The 20,888-nt window shown below is 42.9% G+C and overlaps 1 protein-coding gene across 2 annotated transcripts in view; it reads left to right on the top strand.

Moving 5' to 3' along the window:
• The first annotated feature begins 1,398 nt into the window (after nucleotides 1–1,398).
• Nucleotides 1,399–20,888, top strand: part of mctp2a (multiple C2 domains, transmembrane 2a) — a 32,007-nt gene continuing 12,517 nt past the window's right edge. For both annotated transcript variants that reach the window (XM_070971987.1, XM_070971989.1), the window contains exons 1-17: nucleotides 1,399–1,482; nucleotides 2,287–3,294; nucleotides 4,591–4,650; nucleotides 4,741–4,849; nucleotides 7,118–7,260; nucleotides 7,375–7,451; nucleotides 7,557–7,671; nucleotides 7,772–7,795; nucleotides 10,136–10,312; nucleotides 11,015–11,145; nucleotides 11,254–11,440; nucleotides 11,705–11,798; nucleotides 11,892–11,994; nucleotides 12,078–12,180; nucleotides 12,258–12,359; nucleotides 12,480–12,554; nucleotides 12,837–12,956. In XM_070971987.1, the coding sequence (XP_070828088.1) occupies nucleotides 2,299–3,294; nucleotides 4,591–4,650; nucleotides 4,741–4,849; nucleotides 7,118–7,260; nucleotides 7,375–7,451; nucleotides 7,557–7,671; nucleotides 7,772–7,795; nucleotides 10,136–10,312; nucleotides 11,015–11,145; nucleotides 11,254–11,440; nucleotides 11,705–11,798; nucleotides 11,892–11,994; nucleotides 12,078–12,180; nucleotides 12,258–12,359; nucleotides 12,480–12,554; nucleotides 12,837–12,956 (2,616 nt within the window). In that variant the 5' untranslated portion in view covers nucleotides 1,399–1,482; nucleotides 2,287–2,298. The remainder of the gene's footprint in view (nucleotides 1,483–2,286; nucleotides 3,295–4,590; nucleotides 4,651–4,740; nucleotides 4,850–7,117; nucleotides 7,261–7,374; nucleotides 7,452–7,556; nucleotides 7,672–7,771; nucleotides 7,796–10,135; nucleotides 10,313–11,014; nucleotides 11,146–11,253; nucleotides 11,441–11,704; nucleotides 11,799–11,891; nucleotides 11,995–12,077; nucleotides 12,181–12,257; nucleotides 12,360–12,479; nucleotides 12,555–12,836; nucleotides 12,957–20,888) is intronic.

The following is a 20,888-nucleotide window of genomic DNA, read 5'->3' as shown; positions in this document are numbered from 1 at the left end:
TCGGATTACTGGACTTAATTTACACCTCTACATATCCATAGTCTCATGTGTGAAATAAAAAAAAAAGAAAACTAAATTGAATTGAATAGAAAAACATAAAACACTACAAGACAAACAGGGGTTTACGTCAGCTGTGTAGTTGACAGCCTCCCATCTCTAATGGCTGTTTTCAGTGTGAAGGCTTGCATCCGCATCTCTCAGTATATTTGTCCCCAAGTGCATGTTCTTGGCGTCCCGTCCATCAGACCAGCTGTGCTGCAGGCTGGAATAGGTCCAGTGTGCATGTGTAGAGTAACCAAGCAGGGTTTTGGGCTGTTTGAGTTGTGTGAGAAGAAGGGCGACAGGCCACCTGCCGAAGGGGCTTGCCCTGTTCAGATCCCCAGCCCTGCCTTTCAACTGGGAGCCAAGTTGGGGTTCTTTCATGTGGGCCTGATCTCCTTAAGACATCAGCAAATATTGAACAAGACTCAGTCCAGACTCAAACACATCTGTTGTCGTATAGTCTCCACCGTTCGGCACAGACAAGGAGAGAGAGAGTGAACACCAGCGGGTCTGTTGCATTGGCTTGTATGTGTGGACAGAAAGCTATAGTTTATACTTTGCAAACACAAATGCTCACTTTTGACGAGCTTAGGCTAAACCACGTTCCACTGTAAACAAATATGGGGCTGTGTGAAGGAAATGGAGTTTGGTATGACAAGGCAGACACCGAGTGCCAGATCTGTGCTGAAGATCAGGGATGAGATAAGATGAACAGATAGCCAACATTTCATATGCCTCAGTCATGTTGTGGAATCCATCAGCAGTATTTTGGGACTGTTTTGGACAGATAAGAAGGACAGTTGTATAGTAGAATTAGGCTAGATTATGGCATTAAGTATTTTTCTTTTCAAACACTTGGACCTATAAGAGAACGCATATTAGAGGGAGTGTAATGCATGCAAGTCTTAAAAGAGACAAATAGCCTCACAAATGCAAATATAATCAACAATAAACAGACTGACAGGCAGGCAATAAACGGGCTGTTCAAACTGCTGTACTGTGAGCAACTGTTCCATCATAGTCTCAGTGCTTCAATGTGTATTTAATCTCTCGCTGCAGTGGCTTAACATACTCGGTATTTGATAGATTTTTTTTTTTTTCTGATCCCACATACCTGAAGTCATACTGTAACTTCAGCAAGGATGGAAGACTTGGGTAGGACTCAACACCTTGCTATGGCATTCTCATAGTCGTTGAAACTCACCTTGTGAGACTGGTATGGCTAGTTTCGCCCAGTTTGGCCTCTCCACCAATCACCTGGCTTCAAAGTTGTCTTCAAGCAGGAAAGTGCACAGACTACATTTTGTGTTGTCTCACTTCCTCTTTGTCGTCATAGTTAGGATGATAGAGCTGCCTGTCTGGAGATTTACAGCTGCTCTCGGTGGAGACTGATTCAGAGTGTGGCTCTGTCGAACTGTTAAACAAAGGTCGGCTGGACAGGTATAGTGTGAGGTTTTCTTTGTCTAAATTGGACTGCAGTGCCATGTAAAATAACTTCAGGTGAAGTGGCTTATTCAGAAATGTTTGTGGAATCAGACATAGGGCCTTTGCAATAATAGTAAGATTGTATTATGGTTGTGCAACGTTTGAAGTACTAATTAATCTGCCACTGTGATACTTCATCTTGACCAACTGAAAGAAAATGAATTTCCAAATCTTTTGATACTCAGTTAATCATTTCAGTCATTTTTTTAAAGAAAATGTCAAACATCTGCTGGTTCCAGCTTCTTAAATATAAAGTTTTGCTGCGTTTTTTGTTATTTATGACAGTAAAATGGGTTTTAGACTGTTGGTTGGACAAAAGACGCAATTTGAAGATGTCGCTTTGTGCTCTGGGAAATTGTGATGAGCGTTTTTTTACATATAAACTAAAAGATTAATTGATTAGTTGTGGACAGAATCGGCAGATTAATCGATAATGAAAATAATCATTGTCGTTGTCATCTTCTGTAAAGACACCGCATGCACTGATAGTCTCATTGGATTGAATTGTTCCTTTATCAAATATCATATAAGCCAAGGTGTCAGACAGGAAACCTCATGTAGATCAAAATAGGAGAATGTTGTCAGAGACTTCATGTTTTTTGCTCAAAACTAAATGTGAGCGTAGCCAACAGACAGACGTCTTTATGACCTTAATCAGTGGCCACCTCTGGTACATTTGACATTTGACTGTTGGAGTGCATTGTGACACATGTAACACAAAGCGTTTTCATACCACGTTTTTTTGTTTTTATGTGAAAGGTTTCACTCAAGATGGATGTCAAGAAAAAGAACTTTTTGGAGAACCTGCGTCTGAAAACTAAGTTGGTCAACCTGAAGAAGCCACGAAAGAAGGCACTTGATAAACAGGGGAGGCAGCTGGCCCATCGGCGCAGTATTTCTGTACCAAACCTCAGTTTGGTGCCAGGTGAAGCGTTTTCTACAGAGAGCGCGTTGGTGTCCACTGCCTCTGAAGCTATCTTTTTTGGCAACTCCCCTGGTGTGAGTGATACTGATTCTGTTGCAAGCAGCTACATCGCTGATGGACCACTTTTCACAGACAAGCTGAGCGATTCCATCCCAGAAACTAGACTCAGAGTTCTCACAGATCTCACGGCTGCTGCTTCAAATAGAATGAGTGCACCTGTGGGGACAATGTTTTATGTGGATAGTGAAGACATGATGTATTCAGCCTCAGAAAACAAGGTGAACTTAGAAGGCTTGTATGCACAAGTGAATAAAAAAGGCCATGACAGTGTACCTAAATTTACTTTTGACCCTATTCCTGCACCAAGGTCTGTTTTTACCAATGTTCTCTCACCAAGGCCAGACCTTGTGGAGAGAGAGAGTTTGGATGGTGAAGACCCCCTAGCAGACAGGGTGCTTTCAGGTCCTCTTTCTGCAGTACTGGCCAGAGCAAGCTCTCCTGGAGACCAAGTGAACCCTTACTCAGAAAAGAGGACCACATCATCTGAGCAGAGAAAGCCATCATCTGAAAAAGGGACCCCGCCAGCAGTCCAGAAAGCTGCTGCAGATAGAATGCATCTGATGTTGGATACTGTGGGTACACCTTTGGAGAGTGCAGATGGTACCTCTCTGGACTCTGCCTGTGGTACTCCGAGCGAGGAGCGAGTCAACGTGCCTTGGATGACGGACTCAGAGGAACTGGAGCGAGAACCCTGCTCTCCCCTTTTGATGAGAGACTTCTCCATGGATGAGGCTCTGCTAGAAGAAGTCCAGTCTGCGGAGGCCCTGGAAGAAATAGCAGAGGTCAGTTTTGTTGTATTGTATTATTGTGTTGTGTACTTAACTAATACACGCATTGTCAGAGTATCGCATTCTTATTTGTAGTCTGCATGGACTTCAGGCTATGTTATTTGAATATCAAACTAGTGACTTCCTTTCATGGCGATAAATCAAAAAGATGGAATTCCTAACTCATGCACTTCAGTGCTTATGCAGTAACTTTCAGAGCCCATACTGTTCAAGAAGCTGAAATTAAAGTGTTAATATCTGAGGAATTAAGTGGAAATATTTAACTCCTAGTGCTGTAACATAGTGGTCAAGAAGACGCTGTGTGATAAAGTAAGAAAGGTACTGTAAATGGAAACATGTTACCTGTCACTAATGAAATATGAAGCAGCACCACAGTAACTGCGTCAGTACGATCTAATACGTTCTCTCATCAGTCATATTCGCATGCTTTCATTTCAGTTTCAAATGGTGTGGTTTGGTTTTTCACACACTTCAGCTGGTATGTTCAGAGTCGTCCACAGCCTCTGATATGGTGAACAGCGTGAAATTGACACTCCTTTTCTAAGCCCGAGATTAGGCTTGTGGTTTCATTACATTTCATGACTTACACATAGACATAGTGTGTATATTATATATACTCATTGTGGCAGTAACTATTCATATCCAAATTATCCTCATCTAGTTGGTGTTAAATGTAAAGTGACAGCCTGGGATTTGGCTTTATGCAGCCCTTGGGTATAGCTGAAACTAAGACTATTGTTTTGTCTCGAGGCCTCTTAGGGAAACCAGTCAAAAACCTGTGCTACTAGTAAGATACACAGTGTACCATGGAGAGCTCTACAAAAAGACAGACTGATAACATCTCATGTTGCCTTACTTTTGACACCGTTCACAGTCTGTTAGCAGTATTTACATCATGTAGACACTTTGTCTGGAGTCATGCAGAATACTTTGAGTTGGGCCCAAACCTTTTCCCTTGGAGGGCCAAACCTGAAACATAATGGTTAACATAATTTAAGGGCCTTGTTATCTCACAAAATGAAACCACATATGCAGCAATTCAGATAAAAAATTGTTAAAACTCATTTTTAATTTCTATTTTGTGAGAAACATGATCAATCAAACCTTATGGCTGGCCCAGCCCTGACTTTGAGTATGTCTTGGAATGGATAAACACCCTTTTTACAAGTAATGAAAATCATGTACACCACAGAGCGGTAAACAAACCTACATCTCAGCTTTGACTGCACTATACCAAGTGATTTGATTCTGATGTTTGATAAAATGTCATTGCAACCTTTCTCCATGTAGATGTCCAGTGAACCGTGTGATTTCTTTGAAGAAAATGTGATAGGTCCTCTGGACAACTCTGTGAGTACTCACTGGACTGCTGTGCCCACTGAAGTAAGCCGAACATCGGGTATGAGACAGCCAATAAATGTGAATGGTTCTCCACGGCAGGTTATGACAGCAGGGCCTGAGGTCCAAGTACCAGCTGCTGTCCAGAGATACCTCCTGAACATCAACCTGAAGCAGGGGAAGAACCTGGTCATCAGAGACAAGCGCTCAGGTACGTCAGCAACCTGCAGGCGATTCATAAGTCCTGGCCTTTCACAGCCTGTGTGACTAAAACACTGTCTCACTTACATCTTGAGAGGATAATTAGTTGCTCTTTATATGCTAACACTGAAGGGCTCTCTTTACTGTGGCAGTTCTCAGCCTTGCATGGATCAGAACAGATCAAGAGATGTCATCTCAGATATCTTGTACATCTGAAAAGAATGCAGTTCTAGTTCAGTTCTTTCTGTGTTGGCTTTTGGCTACAGCTTAAAGGGTGAGCCCTTGATGAAACACTGCACATACATACAGTTCATATACATCCTGTTAATCTTGCTGTATTTGTGAGCTAATTAGACAGTGGAACGTTGGGAGTGGGAAATGTGTCATTGTGTATAAACGCAAGATGGGCTGTGTTCATTTAATGCTTCTGTTTACTTGCGAGGATGACGTCTTGTCTTGAGGCATATGTACAAAGAAGAAAAAAAAACAGAGAAGTATGCAGTCAGACCAGTATGACTGACGACAGACAATGATAAAGCCATCAGATTTTCTCGTAAATTGTTTTGCAGATGCCTTTAGGTTTAAAATGAGTCGTTTGATTTTCTATGGGAGTATTGAACATGTAAGACATTTTATTAATGTAATCATCCTAAAGCAGTGCATATGGATCTGTGGTTGTAGTTATACATTCTCACATTCAGGTGTAAAATCAAGCGTGGACTTTGAAAAATGGTTTAGATTTCCAACACATTTTAATGAGCTGATTCTCATAAGTAAGTAATGTTTCGATACAATGGTATTGATCTGTGAGAAGGAGAATGAGAGATACCAGTGTGAAATACACGTTTACACTCATTGTGACCCTTCTCAGGCCCAGGCTCAGCTTTGGGGAAGCAGTGACATCAGGTGGCCATAAATGGAACTAGAAGACATGAGAAAATTCATGTGTGGTCTCAGTAAGAGTGGCTATTTATTGGCAAATCATTTGACTTACAGTATATCATTTGTTTTGCTTAAAGTGAAAATTATAAAATGGCCATTTTACAGTGATAAATGCATTTCATAGTAAAAAATCCTAAATATTTCAAAACTATATCAGCCTTATATATTTTATATATAATTTAAACCTTTAGGTTATGCCTTGGTTTTAAACTATATTACACTTTACTGTAGCTCTGCAGCTTTTGGAAATCACCTTACACCGAAATGGTGAAAGGTGGTGAGAATGGTGCACGCTGCAGGTTCACTGTGGGTCCTTCATGTTTTCTTGGACTAATGTTTAACTATTTTTTTCCTGCCTGGTGGCAGAGGACCCTCCAAGCCCAGTGCCCTACTCCCTGCTAGTTGAGACCTTACTTTCCCTGACAAGATGGCACCATGATGATGCAATCCCCACACGCCCCCTGTCTCTCCACTGTTTGCCCAACAATAAACACCGTGCCAAAGGCTCACCAATGGCATACATTGTCATTACATATTCTGAAAGGACCCACGCCACCAGCCCCCACTCCTTAGTTTTTGTTCTCCCCTTTTTTCCCATTAATTTCCATCGTCACCGTTCTCAGTCATGCCAGAGCTTTTCTCCTTGCTAGCTGCCACATTCTCCTCCTGTCAAGTTGCCTAGAGGTTTCCCTGTCACAGGCTGGCAGGGTGGAGCTGCTGTGGGTCCTGCCTGCCTTTGCGAGATGTTCATTTGGAGTGGGGAGCTGACAGGCCTGACAGCCCATCCCCACAGGGCCTTTGTCATGTGATTCAAGCCTCCCTGCAGGCTCTCTCAAGCACCCCTTTATTCCCCTATACAAATGAAGGCATGGGACTGGCTTTCATTTTTTGGCCAATCTGCATGCAATTGCAGAAACAAAGAAGTCCCATACCCCCACCCCACTTGCAGACAGACTTTCTTAACAGGCTTGGGAGATTAACACTGGTTGCTTCTAGATTTTGGTTTATGGTTGCCTCATGCTGGCGAGTGTTTCTACTCTTTCACAATTAAAACAGCTACATCCCTCTGTTTTTGCCATGTGTGGGGTGCACCTCCTCCTCGCATATTTCCGTCTCTCACACAACCAGCATGGGCGAAGGGAGTGTACTGTATTTGTGTGTTGTCATACACAGTTTACATTTTTATACTGGCAATATGTTCCACGTGAAATTAACATAGTTTGCATCAAATGATACACTTTCACCATAGATTGCTATGAAATCCTTTAATGTCATTACCACGTGTGTCACACAGCATTATGTTGCTGATTTGCTCTTTTTTTGTATTTGATTTTAGGTACCAGTGATCCTTATGTGAAGTTCAAACTTGAAGGAAAGCAGCTCTATAAAAGCAAAGTGGTTTATAAAAGCCTGAATCCGCGGTGGAATGAGTCCTTCTCATATCCTCTTCGAGACAGAGAGCATATCGTGGAAGTTCGGGTAGGCATCGTTTGCTTGAATAGAAGTGCATTATCTTACGATACAAGGGTGATCCCGTAACGCGGCGCACGATTTCTGTTTATAATCTTAATGATATTTACAATATTTTTGCAGGTCTATGATAAAAACCGGACCGCTGATGAATTCATGGGTTCCAGCACTATTTCCCTGAAAAATCTTGAATTGTACAAGTAAGGAATACTGTAAATATATTTTTTATCATATTTTAGGCAATGGATTATTATAAGGATATCAAAAAGTGGTCATCCCTTTGATTCTTTTCTGTCTCTTCACAGAACCTATGAAATAGAGTTGCATCTTGATGATCCAAAAAGTAAAGAAGACGACATGGGAGTTATTATGGTTGACGTCTGCTTAATGTTTAGAGATGCCACCATCAAAAGAAGCCCCGTAAGAGTATTTCTGATATGAGAAGTGTTTGTTGATGCCGTTCTCTGTGCCTACTCTTCCCTGTTTGTACTGATTGAAGTTCATTTTCTTTTTTTCACAGAGATGGCCACAGAGGAAGAACAAGGTATTGATTTTTATATCATTATATTTACTTTTGAAGATGAATTTCCAAATCGTATCCATAGTGCCACTACTGTTCCTGAGCTCTACTTTATCATTTCCTCGGTAGCGTCCACAGCTATCTTGTTCTGAAACACTAGGGGGCAGTAGCTCACTGCACTATGGTGCAACAAAGAATGAGGTGTATGCTCGGGACTCGGCTTTTGTGTGCAACCTTGGTTTCAGCACAGCCTAATTCTTTTGTGGTGTTATTAGTGAGCCTTTTTTGCAATGCATACTATTTTCACTGGTGTCATTTGCTGTGGAAAAAGTATGGTACAATATTACATTCCAATGAAATCCAAAATAATAATATTGTCTGAATATGTTGTCATGAAAGAGCCCTTAGATGAGAATTATAGAGCAGTATTTGGTTTTGTAGTAAACAAAGTTCCATCTCTTCTCAAGTGGCTTTCAATATATTGCAGCTGTAATTAGATTCAGAGTGAAATAGGAGGGTTGCTGTTTGGGACTCACACTGCAGCGAGTGGGTTTATATTCGCACCTATGTAGTCACTACATCTGCCACTGTTCAGTCTCTTGATGGTCCAGTAGACAATCTCAATTTGAAATTAGATGACAAAGGAATGAAGCCATTTTCATACACATTGTAGGTTATCCACTACAGATGGTTAAAGATACTCAAAGGGAGACAGAAATGTGTGATGGGACTCTTCACAATGTTCTGCTGCCTAAATCACAGTGCTAATTTAACAATGTAACAGTGCCATTTTTTTCCCATTTCATTTTTGACAAACGTACAATATCTTATTGCATTTAACACCTATCCTGGAAGTGCTGAATACCCAGCTCTTGCAGCTCTACTCCCCCTCTTTCAGAACATCGTTTTCTCCCTCTGTGTTACCACCACAGAGACAGGGAATGGCAAGTGCCTGAGTAAAACTCTGCTGTGTGATAGTGTTTCAAACAGGAAGGGGGTGGGGGGGCGTGTATGGGAGAAGCGGGAGGGGGGCTCTGCTGTTCGAGGCATGTTGCCAGTGTGGGATGCCTAAGATCGGCAACGCTGATAATTCCCAGGCATAGCGGGCAATAACCCAGATGTTAGGATGTAATATCACAGCTGTGGATGGACAGTGCTGAGGTACCAGCCAAATGGACCTGGGTCTGAGCTCATCGTGCTTGTCCCCATGCTGTCCCACCATATGGAAGCAATCGCACAGCCCTTTTAGGACCAGGAATAGATTCTCTTTAGGGGCCACTTACAGTTAAGTGGAATTGTTTTATTGGCCGCTGAGATAGAAATGTGTCCAAGATAAACACTTGGGATGACTTGGCTGAGGCCTGTTTTATATCGCTCCTCCACTCCCTCTGTTCCTCTTCTTTTGAAGGGGCTGATATTTATAGGGCTGTGCCTGTGGTATTCCATGTTAATTCAGGTCCCTGAGATGTGCTTTGATCCCCTCCGGATTGGGTGGCAATGTGGGTTGTGACCCTGTAGTGAAGAGGAGGGGCCGGAGTGGCAGGGGAGTTGTAGTGGGGCTGTTTGAAGCAGCGTCGCCGGGGCAGTCGAAGGAGCTGGGCAATCAAAGAGGCTAGAGCAGATTACGGTCCTGCTCTTTAATTACAGTCAGCCCTACACAACCTCTCTGCTGTTTGTTTTTACAGCCCTGGCCTATCACCGCATGGCCTCACGGGAACTCTAACATGGAAACATATCAAGGCCTCTCTCTCTCACTCCCTCTGTGACACACGGCAGGCGAAGTGGATTATTTGCTTGATTTCCAAAGAGTTCTTGAATGTACAACATCATTGTTAGTTTTGTAGATTCACTCTAGTAGAAAAGATTTGTTATTTTGCTGGATAAATTAAAACTGGACGCCTGTGCCAACATGCAGTAAACTCTGATGCTGGCCATACATACTGCATGTATGCGTAATTTGCTGATGAGAGAGCTGTGTGGTTTGCATCATTACTCACTGCTGCCTGCTGTCTCTGGTGCAGTATGCCAAGTGTCCTGCCTCCCCACACTCAGTCTGGGAGCCAGTGATGAGTGGGACTGTCACAGCCAGGGACATCTGGCTGCTCACTGACGTCCCTCTCTTCCTCTCTCTCCAGGAGCCTCCATGGTGTGGCTTGCCTGTCAGTAGAGATGTGCTAATGTGCTCCAACAGAGATGTGCTGTATAGTGTAAACCTTTGTCCTACTTTCATGCACTCTGTGAACATGATGAGGTGCCAGGCTGAGGCAGGAGCAGGTAAACAGAGGGGAGCGCACAGAGCTTCCACACATGGTGCTTTAAAAAACCCCCAAAAGCTCACTGTCTGTGTGTATCTTTGTCCCGCAGCAGAACCAGGCCGTACCACTCCAGCGGCCTGCTGAAATGCAGAGGACTCAGCTGAAGAACCAGAAGTGGTCTGGGGTGCTTGGTATCACCCTGGTGGAGGGACAGGACCTGCCGCAGTATGGCCACGGAGACATCTACGTCCGCTTTCGTCTCGGTGATCAAAAGTACAAGAGCAAGGTTGGACTTGTTTTTTAAAAGTCGTCATCCTTCTTTCTCTTCTCTTTTCTACTTTGTCTCATGCTCCTCTGTCTTTTTAATGCCTTTTCTTTACACTTCAAATCTTTCTTCCCAGCCCGTATCTCTTACTTCCCTGCTTCTCTCTCTCAGCAGGTGCCTGTCAGTGACTCACCTCCACCTTGGCTCACTGGGCCATAGCAGAGGTAGCTCATTAGACTGGGCAAGGCTGCCACTCACTTCTCCCTGTGCTTTGGGTGCTGGGCTTCATTGCTTTCATTTGCATACCCAGCATGCCCTGTTCATCTACCTGTACTTGTTGGCCTCCCCCCTGATGATTCTATGGTGCACTTGTCTTGTGCTGTCGTGTTATTTCTTTGTAAACCTCTCTGCTTTCCTCTCTGCTTGTTTGTTTGTTGGACAAAGCTGATTCTAATTGGAAGCTGTCAGTGTTTACAATCCCAGAGTGGCTACCGAGGTGTACACATACAAGCACACACAAATAGAGGCACATACACACAACACACCTCTCTTTCTCCTCTCCTGCCTCGTTCTGGTTGAACGGAATGAAGACTTAATCCACCTGTCATGCAGGAGCTGTTCAGTCTGATAATGCATTAAACCTGACATTGCGTCAAAGTGTGTGTGTGTGTGTATGTTTCCACGTTACTGTATGTGCTGAATCTGTGTCTTTACTGCCCTCAGAACCTTTGCGTTCAGGCCAATCCCCAGTGGAGAGAGCAGTTTGACTTCAATCAGTTTGAAGATAACCAGGAACCTCTGCAGGTAGAGGTGTGCTCAAAGAGAGGGAGGAAGGGTGAGGAATCATGGGGGATGTGAGTATTTCCTGGTGGGTAGTGTTAATTTTGCTCACATTGGCTCCTCCACAGAACTACTCAGCCTTATGTGTGTTTCAATGGAGCTATTTTCCTTTTGTGTCTCAGGTTTGAGATTGACCTATTGAGACTTCCACTTAATGAGAGGCAGCTCTACAATCATGTGCTGGACCCAGGAAAGGGCAGGCTGCTGTTTCTGATCACCCTGAGACCCTGCTGGGGAGTCTCCATCTCTGACATTGAAACAGCTATCTTGGAGAAGCCTGATGAGAGAGACACTGTCGAGGAGAAATTTGTAAGTTCTTTGGTTTAGTTTTGTTTATCCTTATGCAAACATACAGTTCACAAATATTTGTATTTACTGTTGAGAAAGGATTCTAACATCAGCTGATTCAATAAAAAATACAAACATGTCACATACGACACATTTACAATAACATAAATGTCATTGTGTTATACATCAGCTGTTAAGAATGCAATTTTATGTGGCGCATTTATTAATTGTGCTGAAAAAGGTGTTTTAAATAACGTGTTTTTAATCATATTCATTCTTTGTCAGAGCTTAAAGAACTCACACAAGTGTATGGGAGAGGTTGGCTTCCTTCAGGTCAAGGTTATAAAGGCAAACGATCTTCCTGCAACAGACCTCAATGGTAATCCTTAACAACAAGTCGCTTCCACGTTTTCTGTTTTCATGGTCATGGCCTTTTCTTTACATTAAATAACAACACTTCCGTCATTTGCAGGAAAAAGCAACCCCTTATGTGTTGTTGAGCTCGGTAACAGCAAACTTCAGACTCACACAATCTACAAGACCATCAATCCAGAGTGGGGCAAAGCCTTTACATTGTAAGTAAGGCAAAAAACATCTGCCTTATTCTGTGTTGCATTTTTGAGTGTGAATAACGTGTTTCTTAACTCTTGTGTCACAGCCCAATTAAGGACATTCATGATGTGATGGAGTTGACTGTCCTTGATGAAAATGGAGACAAAGCCCCAAACTTTTTGGGGAAAGTGGCAATTCCATTACTGACTGTAAGTTTGTTTCTGATCACTGCTGTGACAGGATTTACTTTGTAAAGATCTTACTTTTTTTTTTTTTATTCTAAAAGGTTCAGAATGGGCAGCAGATATGTCTGTCCTTGAAGAAAGAAGACTTGGGAAGCATATCAAAAGGAACCATCACACTGGTGCTGGAGGTTATCTATAACAAAGTAAGGATCGAGCTAAATATGTTTAAGTTTGTTAGAAAGGTGATTTTATATATATATCTACACTGAGAAGTCAAAAAGCAGTTGAACTGTAGTGCTTATTCTTTTCCTTTTTTGTCCCAGGTCAGAGCCAGCATCCGAACCTTCAAACCGAAGGAGACAAAATTAATGGAGGAAAACCTAAAGTTCTCCAAAAAGGTTATCTCTTTTGACGTTTTTAGCAGAATTTAGCCAATGGAACAAAAAAAGCTTACTAGTATGTTCCCCTCATCCCACTAATTAAGTAGCCGCAACAAAGCTTCACACAGTCACAGATCGGACATAGTCAAAGTCATTTGTTTAATTGGCTTTAAACTTTTAACTTCACAAATAGGAAATAAGGGATTGTAAAGCTGATTCAACCTCATTGCAAAGTCATAACCATTATGTCCAGTATCAAATGATACTAACCAGTGTTTTGTTCCAATTATTTCCCATTAGATTCTTGCCCGGAATATATATCGGGTTCGAAAAATCAGCACAGCAGTTCTGTACACGTTACAGTACATTAAAAGCTGTTTTCAATGGGAGAGCACGCAACGGAGTCTAATAGCCTTTCTGGTAAGTCATTGCCTCACGTTAATGAACTCCCTTTAAGCCTTGGGGCGAACAAGTTTTGTCCCATTTCACTGCAGCCCAGTTTTAACTCTTTCATTTTATGTGAATTAGATGTTGAGGAAAATCTTTGGTTTAGCCATTTTCTCTCTCCGCTAGTCTTTTTCCCATGAAAAACAATGGCTGCCTTCTGTTTTTATCCCATGCGTATGTGATGGATGTGCTTTATCCTTTAAATCAAACCCCACTTGGCTTTCCTTCAGTTCTGATGACATTAGAGTGTATTTGGAGGGGGTGGGGTTTGGGCGTTTGTACATCTGACTTCTTACCAAAGCCTCCTAACCCGGGGGACGGTGTAAGGAGGATCACGGTCTCAGCTTCCCTGGGTGGAGGAGTGACAGTCTGCCTCCGAGATTTGAACCTTGTTTAAATGTCTCTGTTTAGCTGTTTTTAATGAGGGTATGTGATCTAAGGTCCTAAGCTTAAATAATCTTAAATCACCCTGTGAATCCCCCTCAGCACAGCACATGTAATGTCATGATTAAGAGTGTACACTTGCCATGAAAGCTCTGCCAGCGCGGTGTCAGGGTGAAGAAGCGGTCACAGACAGGGTGTGTGAAGAACTCTCCTTTCACCGCCTTTCTTCTGTCTCCTCTGTCTCAGAATGACATGCAATTCATACCTGGTGTATTCTATAAGCCCTTCTCACTGATCCTGAGGTGCAAATCCCCCCAGGCAATGGCCGGGCTCAATGTATCACAGCCTTTAGAACAGCAAGACACACAGACAGGCGGGCAGACACGCAGACAGGAAGACAGAGAACAATGCAGGCGATTGTAGTCGAGTGGGAGGCAGGCTACTATCTGGGAAAGAAAGTTGGAGCGCAGAAAGAGGAAGACAGTTCGGTAAGAGCGCGGTCTAAGAAGGCTGATAGCGAGAGACTTGGAGGCAGGGATATGGGCAGGAGAGCAGGAGGATAGGCAGGCTGACAGGTGACAGGTCAGTGGGATGGGGCCATCTTCTTCCACCTATAATTAGATCCTCCGCGGGCGATGGGAGTGTGTGGTGGCACACTCTAATCTTTCATTTCCACTTCTACTCCACCTGCTGTTTAGGAGTCAGACACAAATAGAGATCTTAGAATGAAGGAAAAAGACACACTCGCTGTTCATGAACATCACTGTTACTTAGTGTAGTGCTTCCCAATCTTATTTTTGTCAGTGATGCGTCATCTGCCCCTGATCAGTGAGGATGGTAATTCTTGTAACATCGACTGTAGCTGCTTTGTCCTTTCATTTGCAACGAGCGCTCTGTTTTCAGACACGAACACCAGCTCACAGGTCGATATTTTTAAAAGCAGACAGTAACAGAGTAGTCAGAGTACGCCTTTTGTCTGCGATGAGGTGTGCTTCAAATAGTCTAAATGTCGAAGGTGCACGCTGAGAATTGCCCAACCTGAGTGAATCGGCCACTGTGTATTCATCACCCACTCATCAGCAGACTGAGGGTTCAACAAGTGAAAAGTTCTTTTTTTTTTCAATGATTCAATATATTCTCAACAAGTAAAAATCAAGGTGAAACATGCAAATTACATGTAAATATGGCATGTAATTGATAGTAACAGGGAAAACTCTGAACTCACGCTACTGCTGACGGTCACTGAGTGTAGCAGCGAGGTCTTCACTGACTGTCATTACAAACCTAGTGCCATGCCACTATCCACACTACTGCTCCTGCCCACTCCAAGGCTACCCACTGCACAGCCACTCCTCCTCCTCCAAGTCATCATTTGCAATTAAGTTAGTGTTTGGAGCTGTCTAAAGCAGCATGCCACCATGTGCCTTAATGAAAGCAGCTCCCACTCCTATCTTTATATCTTTAGGCAGTGGTAATAAGGTAACTGATTCAGACATTGACAGATGGCCTCTGCTTGCCTCTCAGATGTGCATAATTATACCACTAGTGTCTGCACTTTTCCACAGTGGCAGGCAGCGCAGGGCTTCTCAGGGTATGCCGGTAGGAAACGCTGCAGTGGTGGGTCTAGCTTTAATATACATTACAATACATTATTTATCAAGCAGGCAGACCAGTCCAACCCTTTTACACCATATACATCCTGTAATGCATTACCGCTGTTGTGGTTTCTACTGGGACTGCGGGACGCTCACGTAGTGCTTTACCAGGAATACTTAGCCATTATATCACTCAGTCCCACAGGCCAATTTTCTGACCTCCACACAGCATGCAGTCTACATTTGTATCCTGTTTATGTAGATTCATGTATGCATTATGAAGTGGTTGTTGGTGTGTGGTGTGCAAGGTATTCAAATTTTGCATGAGGGATCACTGCTTTGGTTCATGCTAAGGAAGTGAATGGAAATATGAAAAAAATGAGTTTCTTCTTCTGTTTTTTTTGTTTGTTAGTTTTTGGAGAAGTCTTCATTGTTCACGTAAAATAACTTTTCCCTCATGAGTATCAGTTAGAAAGCTGCACATCAGAAACATTTAAAGTTTATTTCATGCTGCTGCTGAGTGTTGTTGTGTGAGAGGAAACTCTGTAAGGAATAGAAACACTTGCAGTATTGTCACTGTTTGCGAGTGCAGGAGGTCACTTGTTTTGATTGTGCAATCTCATCAGCAGAGTCCGTACCGTTTGAAGTCACCTTCGATTTCCCACCAATGTGTAGCAGTTTTAAAATAGTCTCTCTAATTAGGTAATGTAACAAAAAGAAACCCCCCAAAAAAACCAAAAACCTCTCTCACGCATTTAAACAAAGTTCTGGCAAATCCTCATAAACATTTTCATCAGTGAATGGAAATGCAAACAAGAAATTTGGATTTTTTTTCCCTCCTCTTCCAGTTTATGCTACAGTAATGAGCCTAGGATCTGCGCTTTTCAAGAGTTTGACAACAGCATGTTCCTCTCTGTGAGAGAGAGGAAATGTGACAGCTAAAATCTTCATAAAATAACGGCTTTTAGATGTGCTTTTCACTAAGACTGAGCGAGATGAATGTGCTATACATCAGCAGTGACTGCGTAGGGGTCACCCAGAGTTCTTTGCTGCACACAAGAATAGGACCTGTAGATGGAGCTACAGCACTGCTGGAAGCGTGAGTGGAGGCACTGAGGAGATCAGTTACTTTTCCCAACAGGAGCCATTTGTGGGAACAACTTGGAGTGAAATCCTCCATTCTGTGCATTAGACCAAGAGACACAAGTTTCCTCCACAAAAAAAGGGAAGGAGAAAAAAAAAAAAAAAAAAAGCTAAATGAGCATGTATTAGCCAGCCAAATTAATCTGCTTCAGAAGTTTAAAGTTAAGAACAATTTTGATTTAGATGAAATGGATGAAAGTTAAAAAAAAGAAAAAGGATCATTTACACTTGAAAGCTGATTTTGAGCTTTGCTGTCATTAGACCGCTTTAAGTATTTAAGTAGAATTAATATTTTAACATATGAGGTACCTCATCTGTCAGGAGTTAGACTAGAAAGAAACCTGTATACCTTATGTGAGTATTTGAACCGTTTTCTTTTTGACACTGCCAGGTAGCAACCGCTTTAGACATCATTTGACAGCCTGTGAAATGCTGATTGCCTCACATCACACACTGTAAAGATGGCATTTGATGAATGTTTGATGCGGTGCAGCTGTAAACACACTTGGCAGCTGCAACGGGCACTTCTTTGGGGCTGATAGAATCATCGTCTCCCCAGATGAGGGCAGGACAGGGTCAGATCTGGCTCCAGAGGTCCCGGGAGACCACCTGTGTAGAGCCACAGCAGTCGGGGCCATTAACCAGAACACCAGCCCAGCCGAGATCAAAGCCATAATCAGAGTTGTCATAATTGTTCTTGTTAACACTGTCCCTGAAAATGAGATGCTTTGTGAGTCTTGGATCTGCCGATTTGTGGTTTACTGCATTGCAGTGTGGCCAAGCTTTTGTGCGAACAGCTAGAGGACCGTGCACGGCTGTGAATTGTCTCCTTGTTTCTGCTTTGCATCTGTTTAGTCTCTGTTGGAAAAAAGTTGGAGGCCTTAAAGGAGTGGGATTCTTCACTCTCATGGGGGCTACACTCTCCATCTCCGTGGCTGTGGGAGTCCTCACAGACTGCGCAGTGGGAATGTGTCTACCAGGGAAAAAAATGATGGCAGTGATGGTGATGTGTGTGTTCATGGTTTTGAGTCTGAGGTCTATTAATTATTAAATGATAGGCTATGACTACTTGCAAACTGCTCAGCAGTGCCTCCTGATTTAACGCAGTGTTATTATTAAGCTGCCCTGAATGCCTATGTGTAACTTGACAGCTCTTGAGGTTGGCTGAATGCGATATGTAACCTTGAAACATGTCCCCTTATTAGTTGGATTAATAAGCTTTCTCTGCTAATATTCACTTTCTTAGAGCTGTGAAATTGTTCCCATTTTGATATGTTTGAGGACATGGATTTCAGTTTTGAGAACACATTTGATTCAGTTTAAACTAACCAAATTTGTCATTATTATTTAGCATTATTAAACAGCACAAAGTAAGTAAAGTGTAGCTGACTGAATAAACATATTGACTCCTGAGAAGAAGGTGAGGTTTTATTTAAGTTGTTGTACTTGTACTAATGTTTTACATTATGCATGTTGTCAGCCTAGATGAACCAGCTCTGTGTTTAACCCAATTGTGTGCGCAATATCGTAATGACTGCCTTTAACATACTTGCCACCTTCCTAGTCACAGAGGACACCTCTCCCCAGGCAGCCGAGGCGGCGACCTGTCCGCCCTTGCGCGTGGCTGTTCCGGGGCTAGTTTTGGCCCCGGCGCGTTAACGTGCGTGTGAGCTGAGCTGACAGGGAGAGAGAGTCCACGCCACTCCCTCCCCACCTCCTCAGGGGAAAAGGCTCGCATGGCAGATCTGTCACCCAGGAGGTCGCTCAGTGTTAACGCTCCCGACACGGATTAAACACCAGTGGCCAGTGCCGGAGTGTGGGGTCAGTGTAGCCACCACTGACAGGCACCACGGGGCCCCCGCTGACTGCCCCGCTCCAGCCTCATACTGGTGCTACTCTGGCCCTGGCATGTGTCAGACAGTCGGGGAGACAACGGCCAGAGCTGGCCCCGTGAGCAAATGCTAATGCCTTTGCTTTGCACGGCTGCTCTTCCTCAGTGCTTTGATAAAGAGCTTCTATCACCATTGCACTGCACCGTGCTGTGGCTAACCTTTTGTTTACAAATAAGACAAATGGATGAACACTGAATTAAGTGGAATTAGACAGCACTTTTTATGCTTCATTATTTTTTTAATTTGACCAGCAAATATATATTTTTTCATGCTTATATTTAGCTATGGATTTATTACTAAAATGGACTGTTGTTGTTTTTTATTAGCTATCATAAAGCAAAGTAGTAATAGTAATTGTAATACCTGAAAACAAAGTGGAAAACTAACCACTTAACTTGAGCAACTCAGATACAGCAAATATCAATGTTACTATAACTGTATTTGATTTTAAAATTGAATTGTAAATTGCAACACACTCCAGAACTGTTACAACTGATTTCTCCTCACTGAAGAGGGACATGAGATTCCCCATTTTATTGCTCTCACTCAAATATCGCCTCTCTCTCCTTTTCTCCCCCTCTTCCTCTGTCTCTCTCTCTCTCTCTCCCCAGTCGATAAGACTTGAGCTGAGCATATGTGAAATATTTATTCAGCGTTAGCTCAGAGCACCATAGCTGCCCACACACTCTACCTGCCCTGAAGAGAAATCTTATCTGTGCTTCCTCTGCCTCCGACACCCCCTGAAAGCCTGTCCCCACTCTGGCCCAAGCTCAACACAAATTACATGTCTCATTGCTCTGCGTTTACAGCTACTTTAAAGCCTGCCGCTCCTATCCCCAACATAAGCCCTCAGCCAGACTCTGTTTCAGCCTGGCTGGGAAAAAAAAAAAAAAAAAAAAGACCTGCGTGAGCTGAGCTGCTACTTGTGCCTGTGATTCATTATTAATCTCTTTTTTGTATTTTAATTGAGGAAGTAATGCAGATTAATTTTACTGCCCTTGATTTCACCCAGAAAAAAAGAACATCTCTGTCAGAGTAAAGACCGTTCGAGGTTTTGTAGACAGTTCCCATTCGTGTTTTTAAAATTATAATAATTTTAATTTATTTTCCTAATATATTGTATATCCCATACTTGCACACAGTCACACACACGGATTCTGCCCTTTTTCTGTCTCCTGCACACACACACACACACACACACACACACAAAAAACCATGCATACACTCAGACAACCGCACACATACATACACAAACCCTGCAGCCTGTAGTCAGCCTTGTTAAACTCTTTCACTGTATGTTCACGTAATCTGGCATCCGTCCACAGCCCCCATGACTGACCCTCATAATGCTGGCTGGCGCTCTTCTCGCTTTGTTTAGCTTTCCAAGTGGAGTGCAACTGAAGAGAGTAGTGAAGATATAGCCAAGATTAAATCTTACGTGTTTTTGGATGGTACATAGTCTTAAAAATAAGGGTATTTATGAAATTTACCCTGTTAAAAAAATAGTGGAAGGGTTTTTTTTTTTTTTAGTTGGCTGTTTTTTACAGTAACAGCACTGATATTGTGTGGCCTCATGTGCTGTGACATTACATTAATTTGCCTCATCAACAGTATTATGTGTGTTAGGCTGATGTGCAGCCTGTATTTATAGCCCGTTGTCTGCTGTAGTGTATGAGGAGAGCATTTGGCAGCCTCGCAGTCTGGTGGTACGTCTGCCAGTCAGTAGTTTGGGTTGGTGGACAGGGCCACCCCCTACTCCGCTAATCAATTTACAGGATAGTAGAAACTCTTATAGAGGGTGTCTTTGTCCCTTTGTTCCTGCTACGATCCCTTCTCCCTCTCCTGGGAGAGTGTGGGTGGTGGGAGCTGCCATGCTTGCTCAGCTTTAAGTTATTTTATTCACACTTTTAATCGCTGAGTGCTTTATTATTAGGTGCTGGATTCTGCTGGCCAGGGGATCTGCATGAGAAGGCGCAGAATGCATTTAGTGGAATCATATTAATGGCACTATAAAACAAATCTGTCAGGCTGTTCTTAACCCTGCTGGCAGAAATGCTCTACCCAGGGTTGCCCCCTTCTCCAAGCGCTTACAGGTGGCTAAGGAGAGTGCATCTCCATCATCTACTCCACCGTGTGCTAATAGTTTTATTAATTCATTCTTTTTTTTCCTCCCGAGGCACCCTGTGCATAATCATACAGGCATTTTTCAGCTAAATGGTGTTTGTCAAGGGAGGTTTCCTACATTAGAGACACTCCTCCCAGACATACATACTAACACTTGTTCAATTACAAGTCGTTCGTTATCCAGTTCTGCTGTGTGTACACCTAAATGCTCAGGTATGTCATTAATTATCACCTGCCCCGCTTTTGTTTGTTGCTTTACGTCCCTTTTGTTTAAATCAGTGGCTGCCTTACTGCTCGTGCAACATTGCCGTGTTTAAAAAGTTCAAGGTTTTGCTTGTCGTGCGTAATTTTTGACGGATGAAAAAATATGCTGTCAGGCCCTTAAGACGGAAATGGAGCCCATCTTTAACGGCAATTAGAATGTGGATTATTTTTTATACAAATTTACACTTACGCCTGAAAGGTTGCACTTTGTCCAACATGTCCTTTAATCACTCAATAAATAAAACATAAACCACTTAGTGCGGAATTAGTTCTGTCTCCATTTCACTGAAACTCTGGAGAATGCGAGGAGACGCGAGGAAGGTATAGTCCTGCCTCTGCTCATTACCGTGGGATATCTGACGGCAAAGTCTCAGTACGTGCACCTGAGTGAAGGAATCTGAGAGGTTTTCCCAGATGTTTCTCTCCATCATTTTTATTGGTGTTAAAAAAGCATGTAAATCCTGAACACATGGGCTGACATACCATGAGGGAGGAATTGAGGA

The sequence above is a fragment of the Chaetodon trifascialis genome, chromosome 10 (genome assembly GCF_039877785.1).
Source record: "Chaetodon trifascialis isolate fChaTrf1 chromosome 10, fChaTrf1.hap1, whole genome shotgun sequence".
Taxonomy (NCBI): Eukaryota; Metazoa; Chordata; class Actinopteri; order Chaetodontiformes; family Chaetodontidae; genus Chaetodon; species Chaetodon trifascialis.
Note: the sequence above shows the minus strand (reverse complement) of the source record. Positions and strands in the feature narration are given on the sequence as shown.